General features: G+C 39.5%; 1 protein-coding gene across 5 annotated transcripts in view; it reads left to right on the forward strand.

The window, feature by feature from the left end:
• The window catches only part of KBTBD2 (kelch repeat and BTB domain containing 2), a 73,115-nt gene that overhangs the window by 3,593 nt on the left and 55,241 nt on the right, over positions 1-14,281 (forward strand). Inside the window, exons 2-6 of one of the 5 annotated variants that reach the window (XM_032642370.1) lie at positions 447-477; positions 1,623-1,752; positions 8,318-8,409; positions 12,060-12,121; positions 13,423-13,465. In XM_032642370.1, the coding sequence (XP_032498261.1) occupies positions 447-477; positions 1,623-1,752; positions 8,318-8,409; positions 12,060-12,121; positions 13,423-13,426 (319 nt within the window). In that variant the 3' untranslated portion in view covers positions 13,427-13,465. Of the gene's footprint in view, positions 1-446; positions 478-1,622; positions 1,753-8,317; positions 9,243-12,059; positions 12,122-13,422; positions 13,466-14,281 lie in introns of those variants that run through there. The other 4 variants (XR_004351347.1, XM_032642369.1, XM_032642364.1 and 1 more) reach the window with 4 other exon arrangements.

The following is a 14,281-nucleotide window of genomic DNA, read 5'->3' on the forward strand; positions in this document are numbered from 1 at the left end:
CATCATAATAACTTTCCTAATCAATGTCAGTGTTAACATTGTTATAACTTTTTTTTTTTTGGCTGCGTTGGGTCTTCGTTGCTGTGTGCAGGCTTTCTCTAGTTGCGGTGAGCGGGGGCTACTCTTCATTGCGGTGTACGGGCTTCTTGCTGCAATCTCTTGCTTTCCCTTCTTCCAAAAATAAAATCGCTGTGCCAAGACACCAAGTTACGATTTCAGTGAATTTAAGTTTGACATCGAACAGGATGTGGTATAGCATCAGTTTATTTATATAGGACTTCTGACTGCTGGGCATATTTTATTAACTGTTTTAGTTATAATGTAGTTTTAAGTTTTTTCTAAAAAAAAAAAGTCTTTTCATTTTGGTCTGCAGTTGCCTTTTGCTGATTGAGATGTGTTACATTCCTATGAACATGGTTCATGACTGGTGTTTTCTTCCTTTCTAGTTATGAAAAACCTCCTCCTGGACTTATCAAGGTCAGTGTGAAGTTTGTACTTTTGGTTTTTCTCTGAGACAGATTTGACTCAGTGCTCAGACTCAGTCACTTAAGAAAAACAGCTGCATAAGGTTTGAACCTCCTTTTATGATAGTTCTGTGTCTTCCCTGCAGATGGCAGTCGGTTCATGCACTTTGGGCTTTGTCACAGCCTGTGCCTTTGCAGAAATTTAATCAGCCTTGTGTCTGTCCCCTAAGAAACCACTGCAGGCCCCCCGAGTGTTCCTCAGCACTCACTCCCATTCTTTCTGTCTCACTGTGACTGCATCTCCTCAAAGCTCTCCTGCCCCATGTTCCTTCTCTGACCGCCCCCCCCCCCCCCGTGCTGATTTCTTGAATGTCATCGGCTCAGAGAACACTGGACTCTGAGGAGACGTGAAGCTCATCCAGTCCAGCCCTACCTGTTGCAGGAGTCCCTCCTCCAGCACCCTGGCCACAGTGTCAGTGTCTTTCTGCAGGAGCGAGACTTAGAGGACTTAAGGCCAAAGTAACCTTTTCTTTTTGGTAACTTTCAACTTAAAAAAAAGATTTTTAGAAAACATTCTTCCATTATAAATTTAATATTCGTGGAAACTTGAAAAAATCATGAGGTAAAAAAACAGCACCTTAATTATATAGTGCAGTTATTTGGTAATGAAAATACATCTCACAAATACGGCGTGTATGAGATTATAAAACATGACAGTGGCCTTCAAGGTCTAATAATCTATTTTACTCTAACACATTGTTCTTATTATTCCAGGAAACCTTACTTGTTTAACTCTATATTCTGCCTCATTCCACAAAGCTTTTAAGTTAGCAGAAAACTTTTTGTGATCTTAGAATCTAATTTTTGTGATCTAGAATCAGAATTTGGAGCTCACAGATCAATCCTATGTAAACACTATAACTCTTCTCTAAGAACAGCTACTTTGTTTTCATGGTATAGCTAGCTCTTCTAGTATAGTTACTTCCGTTTTTTCTGTCAGTTATGATTTGTCTTTCTTTCTAGCTCTTCAGAGGATAATTTATGATGACATTGGGATCTCCAGCCCATGAGAAAGCTAGGCAGGGCTGTGTTCTCAGACAGGTGGGAGAGAGTTCCTGTGCTTTTTTGCCGCACAGCTTACACAGTTTCCTTTTTCAGGAGGATGAGACTAAGCCAGAAGACTGTATACCAGATGTCCCAGGCAGTGAACATGCCAGGGAATTTCTGGCCCACGCACCAACCAAAGGACTTTGGATGCCACTGGGGAAAGAAGTCAGAGTCATGCAGTGTGAGTGTGGAAGGGTTTCAAGTAACACCCTCAATACATGCAAGTTATAGACCACTGTTTACAAACGAGTTCACTTCTTTTAGTTCATTCTCACCACAGCCCTGCTAAAGTCAGGGCATGATCTCTGTGCTATAGATGAGGAAGCCGCCTTGCATATGTTATTAAGTGTTCTGGGGTAAGAGGCAGTGCAGTGCCTAGACTCCAGGGCTTCTGGCTGTAAGGGCAGTGGTCTTCCACAGGGCCGTAGCTGCCTGCGGAGTATACGCTTCAGTAATATTCCTGTAACAGAAAGGATATTGCATATAGAAATGCCATGGGGGACAAGGGATGCATTGGAGGGTGGTCCCTTGGGTCTCGCCTCAGTCAGTCATCCTCATCAGAGGTGTTGAGGTTTTATCCAGGTAACCTGTGAGGAGCTCTGGGCCACAGAGGATGGGTCTGGAACAGGTAGAGCTCTGTGTGCACACCCTCCACCGCACCAGAGCAGCAGCATCTTCATCCAGCGTAAGACGGCATTTGAAGAAGGGGTACTGCTGCCTTTAAAGACATTGTTGGTACAAAGATTCTTCACACACATAATTAAAATAGCAGTTTGCAGTCTCTTTGCCTCCATTCACACATCATCCTTTTTCCAGTACCTAGGTTACAGCAGTTAGCCTTATTCAGGGTGGCAGGGAATACATGAGGGCATGCTTTTTAGAAGTCAGGGATTTTGGGGTCCATCTTTGAGACTGGCAACCACAGTTATTGCTCATCATTGGGAGATAAAAAGTTGATTAGGAGCTCTAAGTGTGTGAGTGGGGCTTGCTGAGTTTCACTGGCGGGTAATCTTTCTAGTCCGGTGAATTGGGAACTTGTGAGGTCAGTACCTGTAGGTTTTTCTTCTTGGGGTGAGTTATATTTTCCTAGAGAAGAAGGCTCCTCCACGGAGGGTGAAGGCCAAGCTGCTAGTGTTGTGGGATCTTATTGGAGCAAGAAGGTTGGGAAATCTTGCCACTTACTTTTTATTTGTTCATGTAATCTTCTGTATTTACTGTGGCACCTTGCCTTCACATGTATCTGATGTCATTTTGCCAGAGATCTATGCTTTACCTTTTTCAGACAATAAACTTCCTTCCACCAGGGCTAGTAAGAGTTGCCCTTGAACTTTTCATCAATCCTCCTTATTTCAGCTCCTCCTTTACCTTTACTTTCAGAGGTATCTGGTGCTCAGAGCTCAATTCCTAAGCTCTTTGGAGGTGCTGCAAATAGAAATTGAGCTGATTCTCCGTTCTCCCCTCTGGTGGCTTAGAATTCAATTTTCTGGTGTCTGCTCTTCATGTAGCATTTAGTTTTTTTTTTTTTTTTTTTTTTTGGCGGTACACGGGCCTCTCACTGTTGTGGCCTCTCCTGTTGCGGAGCACAGGCTCCGGAAGCGCAGGCTCATTGGCCATGGCTCACAGGCCCAGCCGCTTTGCGGCATGTGGGATCTTCCCGGACCGGGGCACGAACTCACGTCCGCTGCCTCGGCAGGCGTACTCCCAACCACTGCACCACCAGGGAAGCCCAGCATTTAGTATTTTTAAAAAATATTTATTTATTTATTTGGCTGTGCTGGGTCTTAGTTGCAGCACCCAGGATCTTCGTTGCCGCATGCGGGATCTTCATTGCCTCATGAAGCCCCTGGCTTCTTTCTTTAAGCATAATATTTTTGAGGTTCATCTATGGCATAGCACATGCCAGTAATGCCAGTAGTTCATTATTATTATTTCCTCCTTCTGCTTGCCTTTGGTTTGGGTCCCTCTTTGTTTTCTGGATTTTTTTATTGAACCTGTGATTATTGATTTGAGAGCTTCATTCTTTTCTAATATAGGCATTTAAAGCTCTACATTTCCCTCTAAGCACTGCTTTATCTGCATCTCATATGTTATGTTTAATTTTCGTTCAAATCAAAATACTTGCTAATTTTCCTTGAAATTTCTTCTTTGACCCATGGATTGTTTAGAAATGTGTTGTTTGATTTCTACATATTTGTAGATTCCCAAAGTTTCCTACTATCATTGCTTTCTAATTTGTCTTCTTTGTGGTTGGAAAACATACTTTGTATGGTTTGAATCCTTATTTTATTTTATTTTTAAGTATTTTATTTACTTATTTGGTTGTTCTGGGTTTTATTTGCGGCAGGTGGGCTCCTTAGTTGTGGCTCACCAGCTCCTTTAGTTGCGGCATGTGTGCTCCTTAGTTGCAGCACGTGGTCTCCTTAGTTGCGACTTGCAGGCTCCTTAGTTGTGGCATGCATGTGGGATCTAGTTCCCTGACCAGGGATCGAACCCGGGCCCCCTGAATTGGGAGTGCGGAGTCTTAACCACTGCGCCACCAGGGAAGTCCTGGTTTGAATCCTTTTAAATTTATTAATTCTTGTTTTATAGCCTAGCCTATGCTCTATTCTGGATAATGTTCCATGTGGGATTCAAATAAATGTATTCTGTTCTTTTGGGGTGGTCAGATGTTCTACAGATATCTGTGAGGTCTAGTTGGTTTATAGTATTGTTGAAGTCTTCTATTTCATTGTTGATATTCTCTCTAGTTGTTTTGTGCATTGTGGAATATTGAAGTCTCTAATTATTATTGTTGCATTATCTAGTTTTCCCTTCAGTTCTGTCCATTTGTGCTGCATCTATTTGGAACTTTGTTGTTAGGTGCATATATGTTTATAAGTGTTATATCCTCTTGATGGATTGACCCTTATATCATTATAAAATGTCAATATTTGTCTCTTGTAACAATTTTTGCCTTTGAGTCTGTTTTCTCTAATATTAGTATAGCCACTCCAGCTCTCTTTCTGTTAGATTTTTAAACTGAACTTTAGATTATTTATTTGAGATCTTTGTTCTTTTCTAATGTTGGTATTTAAAGCTATAAATTTCCTGTAAACACTGCTTTATTTGTATCTCTTTTCATCCTCTTACTTTCAGTTTAATTTTGTCTTTGAATCTAAAGTTTGTTGTACTTGGAAAACATTTTTTTATCCATTCTGCCAATACCTGCCTTTTGATTTTCATTCAGATTAATGCTAATGTAATTTCAATAGAATACAGAAACTTTGTTCCTATACAGCTCCATTCTCTCCCCCTCCTTTGTGATAATATTGTCATACAAATTACATTTTTATATAAGCTCATCATCACTGTTTTATAATTATTTCTCTATGTAGTTGTTTTAAAATGAGATAGGAGAATAAAAGAATTACAATAAATGTATTTATACTGTCTTTTATAATTATGTTTGTAGTTACCTTTATTGGTGCTGTGTATTTCATGTGGATTTGAGTAACTGCCTAGTATCCTTTCATCATTTCAGCTTTGTTATTTTTTGTAAGGCAAGTCCATTAGCAATAAATTTTCAGATTTTGTTTATCTGAACTTTAAGTTCCCTTTTATTTCTGAAGAATAATTTTGCTGGCTGTAGGATTCTTGCTTAATAGTCTTTCTTTCAGCACTTTGAATATGTTATTCTACTGCCTTCTGGTCTCCATGGTTTGTGATAAGAAGTCATCTGATAATCTCATTGAGAATTGCTTATATATGATGAGTTGTTTTTCTTTCATTGCTTTTAAAATTTTCTTGTTATCTTTCGCTTTTTAACAGTTTGCCTATGATGGATCTCTTTGAACTCATTCTACTTGGAGTTCATTGAGCTTCATGGATTTGTAGATTAATGTTTTTCATCAAATTGGGGAAGTTTTTTGGCCATTATTTTTTCAAACATTCTACACTCTCTAGCACTCCTTTCTTTCTGAGATTTTCTTTATGCGTATGCTGTGAATTTTGATGGTATCCCACAGGTCTCTGAGACTCTGGCTAGCTTTCTTCATTCTTTTTTCTTTCTGTTCCTCAGACTGGATAATCTCAGTTGTTACCTATCTTCAGGTTTGCTTATTCTTTGTTCTGCCATCTTAAATCTGCTGTTAAGACCTTCCAGTTAATTTTTCAGTTTGATTATTGTGTTTTTCAACTCCAGAATTTCTTTTTTATTTATTTTTATAATTTGTATCCCTTTATTAATAATTTCCATCTGTTATGACATCACTTTCATACTTTTCTTTAATTCTTTAGACATAACTTCCTTTAGTTCTTTGAACTTATTTATAATAGCTGATTTAAAGTCTTTGTCTGGTAAGTCCAGTATCTGGACTTGCTGTTGCTTTGTGTTCTGCAATTTTTTGGTGAAAACTGCCCATTTTAGATAACATAAGGTGGTCTGGAAATCAGATTCTCCCTTCTACCCAGGTTTTGTTATTGTTCCTTTTTGTATTTTTAGTGACTTTCCTAACTAATTCTGTAAGTCTGTATTCCCTGTAGTGTATGGCCACTGAAGTTTCCTCTGCTAGCTTAGAGGTCAGCTAATAATACGACAGAGATTTCCTTAAATGCATTGATCTAAGAAGCCTTCTACCCTTTGCCAAGAGGTTATATGTGTGTGTTAAGACAAACCTGAAATGCTCATGTGGTTTGGTTTACATGTCTGCCTTAGCCTTTAGTGCCTGCTTGCACAGAGCCTTAACAGTGAGTCAGAAGTGAAAAAAAAGGCCTTCTCAGGCCTTTACTATGCATGCACACAGCCTTACACATGTGTATAGTCTTCCAGCTTCCCGGAATTATGTCAGAATTTTTGAGAGCCCTCTATGGACATCTCATTCCCCAGATCTTCCTTTTAAACTTTTGGCTGGGCTCTTGTTTACCCAGTGATATCACAGCCATAATATGCTGTGATGTTAAACAATTGCAAGTGACTATTTTTGACAAATATCCTGGGTAGGGCTTTTTCTGTAGAGCAAACTGCATGACTGGTCAGATAGCAATGATACCCTGCCAGCATGGCTCTGTGCTCTGAAGTCAGGGCTTTTTGAGGTGCTCAAAATCCAGTCTTCCCTCTTCAGTGGGTGTGACACTGCTGCTTTTCACAGCTGTCATGGTTGCAGGGCTGCTTGTTTTTAAGACTGTTGTGTAAGTAGGGGTTGGGAGTGAGCCCATTTAAAACGCCAGAAATCCTGCTGTTCTTACCAAGGCTCAGTAGGGATTCTTTAATTAATACTCTTTAGATTGTGGCAAGCCTTTGGTTAATTTTCAAGGTTTCAGACAACTTGATTTGGAAAAATTTGCAACTATTTCCAATGCTTCTATGGAGGGACAGATTTATGGAGGTTGTTACTTGGCCCTTCTTGAGATACTTCCTGGATTATTCCTTTTGAAAAGAATTCTCTTGTCATTTTTGTAGAATCTCAGGAAGGAAATGAAAGGAGATGAATGTGTTTAGTCTGTCATCTTTACCCAGAAGTCTATGGCTTTTTTTTAAAATTTGAAAACCACTGCTCTGTTTGATGAGGTGGTTAGTTGCATTTCACTTAGTATTTTATAGTTATTTGCATTGACTTGGAAAATAAAAGTTTGGGTTGGGACCAGATCCAGTTTTACCAAGAAGTAAATGAAGCTTAAGTTTCAGGGCCCCTCACTTGTGTCTTTCAAAGACCTGCAGGGACCATAGTGATGTGTTGATTATGGTCATATGATTTTGTAAAATTTGCCAAGGCAAGATTTTTGTTTTTCCTAAAGAGCCCCCTCCATCCCCACCCCCACCAAGTAATTTAAGCTCAGGCACCACAAAACTTGGACTCATTCCAAACTATATATATATATATATATATATATATATATATATATACACACATATGCATATTTTCATTGATTTTAGTGATTGTAGTATTATCTAGAACAGTGGTTCTCAAACTTTAATATGTCTACACATCACCAATAAGTCTTTTGAACTCCAAGTATGTGTCAGTGTTTCTGGGGTAGGCCTAATACTGTGCATTTCTACCAATCTCCCATGTGTTGTTGATTTTGCTTGTGCACGGACCACATTTTGAATAGTAAGGATCACCTTTCCTTTAAAGGTAAGAGGGTTTTGAACACAAAGAAAGACATTGGTTTGAAGGAGTGTTATCCTCCTTTCCTGAACTTTAAATGTTAGGAGAGATAAAGACAGGGACAGCTCAGAGGCAGTCAACAGAGAACCCCCAAACTTCATTGTTTTTCAATGGTTTCCTGAGATCCAGCTCTCAAAATTATGTTCCCATACAACCATTTTGTTTTTCACTTTCAGTACAGTATTCAATAAATTACATGAGAAATTCAACACTTTATTACAAAATAGGCTTTGTGTTAGATGATTTTGCCCAGTTGTAGGCTAATGTAGGTGTTCTGAGTGCATTTGAGGTAGGCTAGGCTAAGCTATGATGTTCAGTAGTTTAGGTGTATTAAGCGCATTTTCAACTTATAGTATTTTCAACTTATAGTATTTTCAACTTATGATGGGTTTATTGGGATGTAACCCCATCATAACTCAAGGAAGATCTGTAGTTTCCCTTTGTTTTTTAGGATCTTACATGGTTCATTCACTGACTGCATTTGCTTTTAGAATTGGAGTTTAATGAAGAAAAACTTTAATATGATCTACTGATCCTTTGTCTTCATTAAAGGAAACTGTGTTATCTTACAGAAGTATTTCCTCTTTTCTTTGTTTTCAGGTTGGCGCTGTAAACGATATGGTCACCGAACAGGCGACAAAGAATGCCCTTTTTTTATCAAAGGCAACCAAAAGTTAGAACAGTTCAGAGTAGTAAGTAGAACCCCACCATATCAATTTACATTTATCAGAGATAGTGAATATCAGTTGATTAGGTACTAACAGTGAACTGCAAATTCACACAAAATACATTCCCAGAAGTCATTTGGCCAAAGTATCTGGTGTTAACTACATTTGTATTAAATTACAGGCGTACCTCAGAGATGTTGCAGGTTTGGTTCTGGCAATATCTAGAACCTCAATAAAGCAAATATCACAATATAGTGAATGACATGAATTTTTAAATTTCCCAACACATATAAAAGTCATGTTTACTCTATACTGTATTATGTTAAATATGCAATAGCATTCTGTCTAAAAAAACAAAGTACATAACTTAATTTAAAATACTTTCTTGCTAAAAAATGCTAACCATCATCTGAGCCTTCAGAGAGTTGTAGTACTAACATCAAAGATCACTGATCACAGATCGCCCTAACAAATGTAATTATAATGAAAAGTTTGAAATATTGTGAGAATTACCAAAATGTGACACAGTGACATGGTGTGAGCAAATACTGTTGGATAAATGATGCTGATATACTTGCTCAACGCAGAGTTGCCACAAACCTTCAATTTGTAAAAAACGTAGTATCTTCTAAGTGCAATAAAGTGAAGTGCAGTAAGATGAGGCATGCCTGTACATTTGTGTGACAGATTAGATCTTAACAAAAAACTTCTTATTAAGGTGTTATTCGCTTATACCTTGGGAATAGTGATTCTTTTTCTGAAGCAGACATTGTTATTTATTCAATCACTTTTTTTTAACTTATTGTATAAAAAAATCAGTTTTTTTTACTTATTGTATAAAAAAATCAGTTTCATAACTAAAATGAGGGTTTTAGTTTTCCAGGCTTTACCTGAAGATTTAAACTATAAGCTAGAAGTGTATATATAAATTATATTTGCTCTTTACATGACAGTAAAATTATCATTTCCTCACCTTATTTTAACAGAGTCATTTCCCAGGGGTGTAAATTCTTCATTCAGTAACTGCTTCTGTCAAGTGAAATATGTAGCTGTCTGGATGTACTGAGGTTATCAATATATATCAAACTGGAGTCAACAGACATTCTCCAGTTTTTTGGGTTTTTTTTAAATTTTATTTTTTGGCTGCGTTGGGTCTTCATTGCTGTGCAACGGCTTTCTCTAGTTGCGGTCAGCAGGGGGCTACTCTTCGTTGTGGTGCGCAGGCTTCTTATTGCAGTGGCTTCTCTTTGTTGCAGAGCATGGGCTCTAGGCACACGGGCTTCAGTAGTTGCAGCATGCAGCCTCAGTAGTTGTAGCTCGCGGGCTCTCGAGTGCAGGCTCAGTAATTGTGGTGCGTGGGCTTAGTTGCTCTGTGGCATGTGGGATCTTCCCAGACCAGGGATTGAACCTGTGTCCCCTGCGTTGGCAGGTGGATTCTTAACCACTGCGCCACCAGGGAAGCCCCATTCTCCAGTTTTTAAGACATTTTAAGATGTTGTGTTTTCATTTTAATAATCTGAAATAACTTATTTTGGATCAATTGTTCTACTTTTAGGTGGAATGACAATTTCTACAGATACTATAGAACATAGTTTGGTGATAAATCTCAAAAACTTTAAACATACTCATTTTGACTCAGAAATCCCACTTTAATTTACCTTAAGGATGTAAGAGAACATTAATATATACACAATTCTTTATGTATGTATAAGGATAGCTTTCATTATTATTTATGTGGTTAGAAAAATGGGAGCTAAAGAAAAATAGGAAACACCTTAATAGTCCAATATATCAACATAAATTACTGTAACAAATAATTAGCCATTAGGAACTGTGTTTTAGAAGAAATGTGTAATATCATGGGAAAATGTTTATGAAAACAACTGAAAAGTAATAGAGTTTTATATATAAATGGTATGATTATAATTTTTCATAAATTATAATAACAATTTATATTTTAAAATATTATAAAATTTATAATAACAATTTAAAAAGACCAGGGACTTCCCTGGTGGTCCAGTGGTAAAGAATCCGTCTCCCAATGCAGGGGATGCGGGTTTGATCCCTGGTCAGGGAGCTAAGATCCCACATGCCGCAGGGCAACTAAGCCTGCGCACTGCAACTACTGAGCCCACGCGCCTCAACTAGAGAGAGAAAAACCTGCACACCACCACTAGAGAGAAGCCCGTGCACCACAATGAGAGATCCTGCGTGCCGCAACTGAAAATCCCACATGCCTCAACGAAGATCTCATGTGCCACAACTAAGAGCCAATGCGGGACTTCCCTGGTGGTGCAGTGGTTAAGAATCCGCCTGCCAATGCAGGGGACATGGGTTCAATCCCTGGTCCAGGAAGATCCCACATGCCATGGAGCAGCTAAGCCTGTGCGCCACAACTACTGAGCCTGTGCTTTAGAGCCTGCAAGCCACAACTACTGAAGCCCGAGTGCCTAGAACCCATGCAGCGCAGTGAAGAGTAGCCCCCACTCACCGCAACTAGAGAAAGCAGCAACGAAGACCCGATCAAGCCAAAAATAAATTAAAAAAAAAAAGACCCAATGCGGCCAATAAATAAAAAGAGAGACCAGGGAATTCCCTGGTGGTCCAGTGGTTAGGACTTGGTGCTTTCATTGCCGTGGGTGCAGGTTCAATCCCTGGTCAGGGAACTGAGATTCCACAAGCTGTGTGGTGCAGCCAAAAAAAAAAAAAAGAAAAAGAAAAACAGAGACCGAATGTTAATATTACTGTTATCCCTGGGTAGTGAAGTAGTAGATTTTTTTTAAAAACTTAATTTTCTGATAATATCTAAAATTTCTGTAATAAACATTTATTCTTTTTTAAAATAATTCAAATACCATAACATTTCCCATACGTGTTCTTACTTTTAAGTAATTCAAATCATTTAAAATTATCTATACCTCCAGTATACTTCCATATTTTGTTTGGGATACTTATATATTTTTGCATACCTATAAATGTTTCATTGTTATATATAATTTTATAATTCACTTGTTTTTCTTAATACTATTTCTTGATCATGTATCCACATAGAACAAAGAGAATTGCCTCAATATTTCTTCCTTGAATAGTTTTTCATGATTCTGCCATCGTTTAATGCTTTATAAAGGATATTTAAATTATATACTGTATTTTTCTCTTTTTAAAAAATATTTATTTATTTTGGCTGTGCTGGGTCTTAGTTGCGGCACACGGGATCTTCGTTACGGCATGTGGGATCTTTAGTTGTGGCATGCAGACTCTTAGTTGTGGCATGCATGTGGGATCTAGTTCCCCGACCAGGGATTGAACCCGGGCCCCCTGAATTGGGAGTGTGGAGTCTTATCCACCAGACCACCAGGGAAGTCCCTCTTTTTTTGACCACTCTGCGTGGCTTGCGGGATCCTAGTTCCCCGATCAGGGATCGAACCCAGGCCCTCCGCAATGAAAGCCTGGAGGCCTAACCACTGGGGAATTCCCTTCTGTATTTTTCTAATTGGAAAATTATTTTTACAGCTTCAGGGAGTTTGCAGTTCTGGTGACCCTTAGGAAGGATTAGAACGTTTGAACAACCAAACTGGAAAAGAATAACTGGCTTTTAGTAACAGGGATTTAATGTTTAATTAACTAACAACCCATGAAGCCTAACCCAACCTTAACCTTTTCTCACCCTTAAGGCACATGAAGATCCCATGTATGACATCATACGAGAGAATAAAAGACATGAAAAGGATGTAAGGTGAGGTTGTCCTGATGATAACAATATCCTCTTAAAGTCCGAAATTATATAAAGTTGGAAACAACCATTCCAATATTAGAGAAATGGTTTAATAAATATGGTATTTTAATTGTGAAATGTTAGGAGAGTAGGAGTAATCCCTGAAGAGGCCAGTATGTGGGGAATGAGCAGGACAGCCTGTTCTACTTGGGTTAACTTAAAGCAGTGGGCTTTGGGACTTCCCTGGTGGAACAGTGGTTAAAATGCAGGGGACATGGGTTCGATCCCTGGTCCAGGAAGATCCCACATGCCGCAGAGCAACTAAGTCTGTGCACCACAACTACTGAAGCCCGCGTGCCTAGATCCCGTGCTCCGCAACAAGAGAAGCCACCGCAGTGAGAAGCCCGTGCGCCGCAACGAAGAGTAGCCCCCTCTCTCTGCAACTAGAGAAAGCCCGCACGTGGCAACAAAGACCCAGTGCAGCCAAAAATAAATAAATAAAATTTAAAAAGAACCGTTATTAAAATTTATTAAAAAAAAAAAAAAGCAGTGGGCTTCGCCGGCCTACATTCTGTGGTCCATCAGTTAAGCCTGTTATCTCCCTTGACTTGTGGTTTTTCTGCCCAGCTTACCCAAAAGAACCTCAAACCAAACTCCTCCTCCTCTGTTCTGATTTCCAGACTGCTGAGCCCATAAAGCTGTCAATCAAATTCCTTCATCCTAAAACTTCTTTCCTCAAACTCAGTACTCTCTATTTTTTTTTTTTTTTTAGTACTCTCTACTATTAAGGAAGTCAAAAGAAGCCACCAGACCTCCCTTTACAGAGGTATCTTATCAGCCTGCCATCATGGTTGTGGTAGGCGAAATTGTAAAACAGCCCCAAGGTTTCCTACCCAAACCTATAGAACTGTTACTTTAAGGGATTTTACTCCCATGATTAGATTATGTTAAAAGATAGTTTGGCCTTTTAAGGGTGACTGTTTGGGTGATCTGAACCAAATCACATGAGATTTTTCTTTATTTTTTTTTATTTTTGGCTGCGTTGGGTCTTTGTTATTGTGTGTGGGCTTTCTCTAGTTGCGGCGAGCGGGGGCTACTCTTTGTTGCAGTGCCCTGGCTTCTCTTGTTGTGGAGCACGGGCTCTAGGCGTGCGGGCTTCAGTAGTTGTGGCAGACGGGCTTAGTTGCTCCACGGCACGTGGGATCTTCCTGGACCAGGGCTCGAACCCGTGTCCCCTGCGTTGGCAGGCAGGTTCTTAACCACTGCGCCACCAGGGATGCCCTCGCATGAAAATGTTAAAACCAGAGTTTTTTTTCTGGCAGGTAGCAAAGTATGGCAGTGGTTCCCACAGAGATTTCTGCTCCAGTAAGTTTTGACTCTGTATCTGCCCATCTCTCCAATTTTGGGGTCAGCGGTTTGCCCTGTGACCTCAATTCTCTGATAGATTTAAGAAGATCTGATGATTAGTTTGTTCGGCTTTTTACTTGTTAGGACAGAGTGAAGACTTCTAATCTCTTTACATGCCAGACCAGAGACGGGAAGTTGATGGATATTGCTTTAAGCCACTACATTTGTGGTAATTAGTTCCTGCCCACATCTGGAAAATTCGTGAGGGCAGAGACCATCTTGTTTCATGTTGTAGTCTCACCTTCTAACACAATGTGTCATGCATGGTGGTGTTCAATGGGAATTTATTAAAAGTATGGTTACATTTTCCATTTGGAACATGATTTGGAAGTTATAGTGGATGCTGTATTGTGCCACTTGTATTTGCCTCCTAACCCCTACACCTGACTTCAGGACTGAAGTATTTATTCTCCCAACTGCTGGTTAATAGCTGACTTCAGGTAACAGTTGCACATGACCTCCACTTTCCAGGGATTGGTCGTTCTTGCTTGAAGAGAGCTACGCTATCCAAGGCCACGCCTCATTTCCAGGGGCATCCTGCATCACAATGACCGGTCTATGCAGGGGTGTAAGATGTAGCCTCTTGCCCCAACTGGGACAATTCTGAAGGGTCATTACAGCTCATGAGCTCTCAGTGGGATTGGCCAAGGCCTTTGTTGTGCCTGCATCACACCCAAACTCCTGCTTAATCATGCTTTCTTTGTCCCCTCAGAGATGTTATTCCTTAAAGCACTCCCCATTAAATTTCTTGCACGCAAATCTCCATCTCAGAGT

This window comes from Phocoena sinus, chromosome 9, assembly GCF_008692025.1.
Source record: "Phocoena sinus isolate mPhoSin1 chromosome 9, mPhoSin1.pri, whole genome shotgun sequence".
Lineage (NCBI taxonomy): Eukaryota > Metazoa > Chordata > Mammalia > Artiodactyla > Phocoenidae > Phocoena > Phocoena sinus.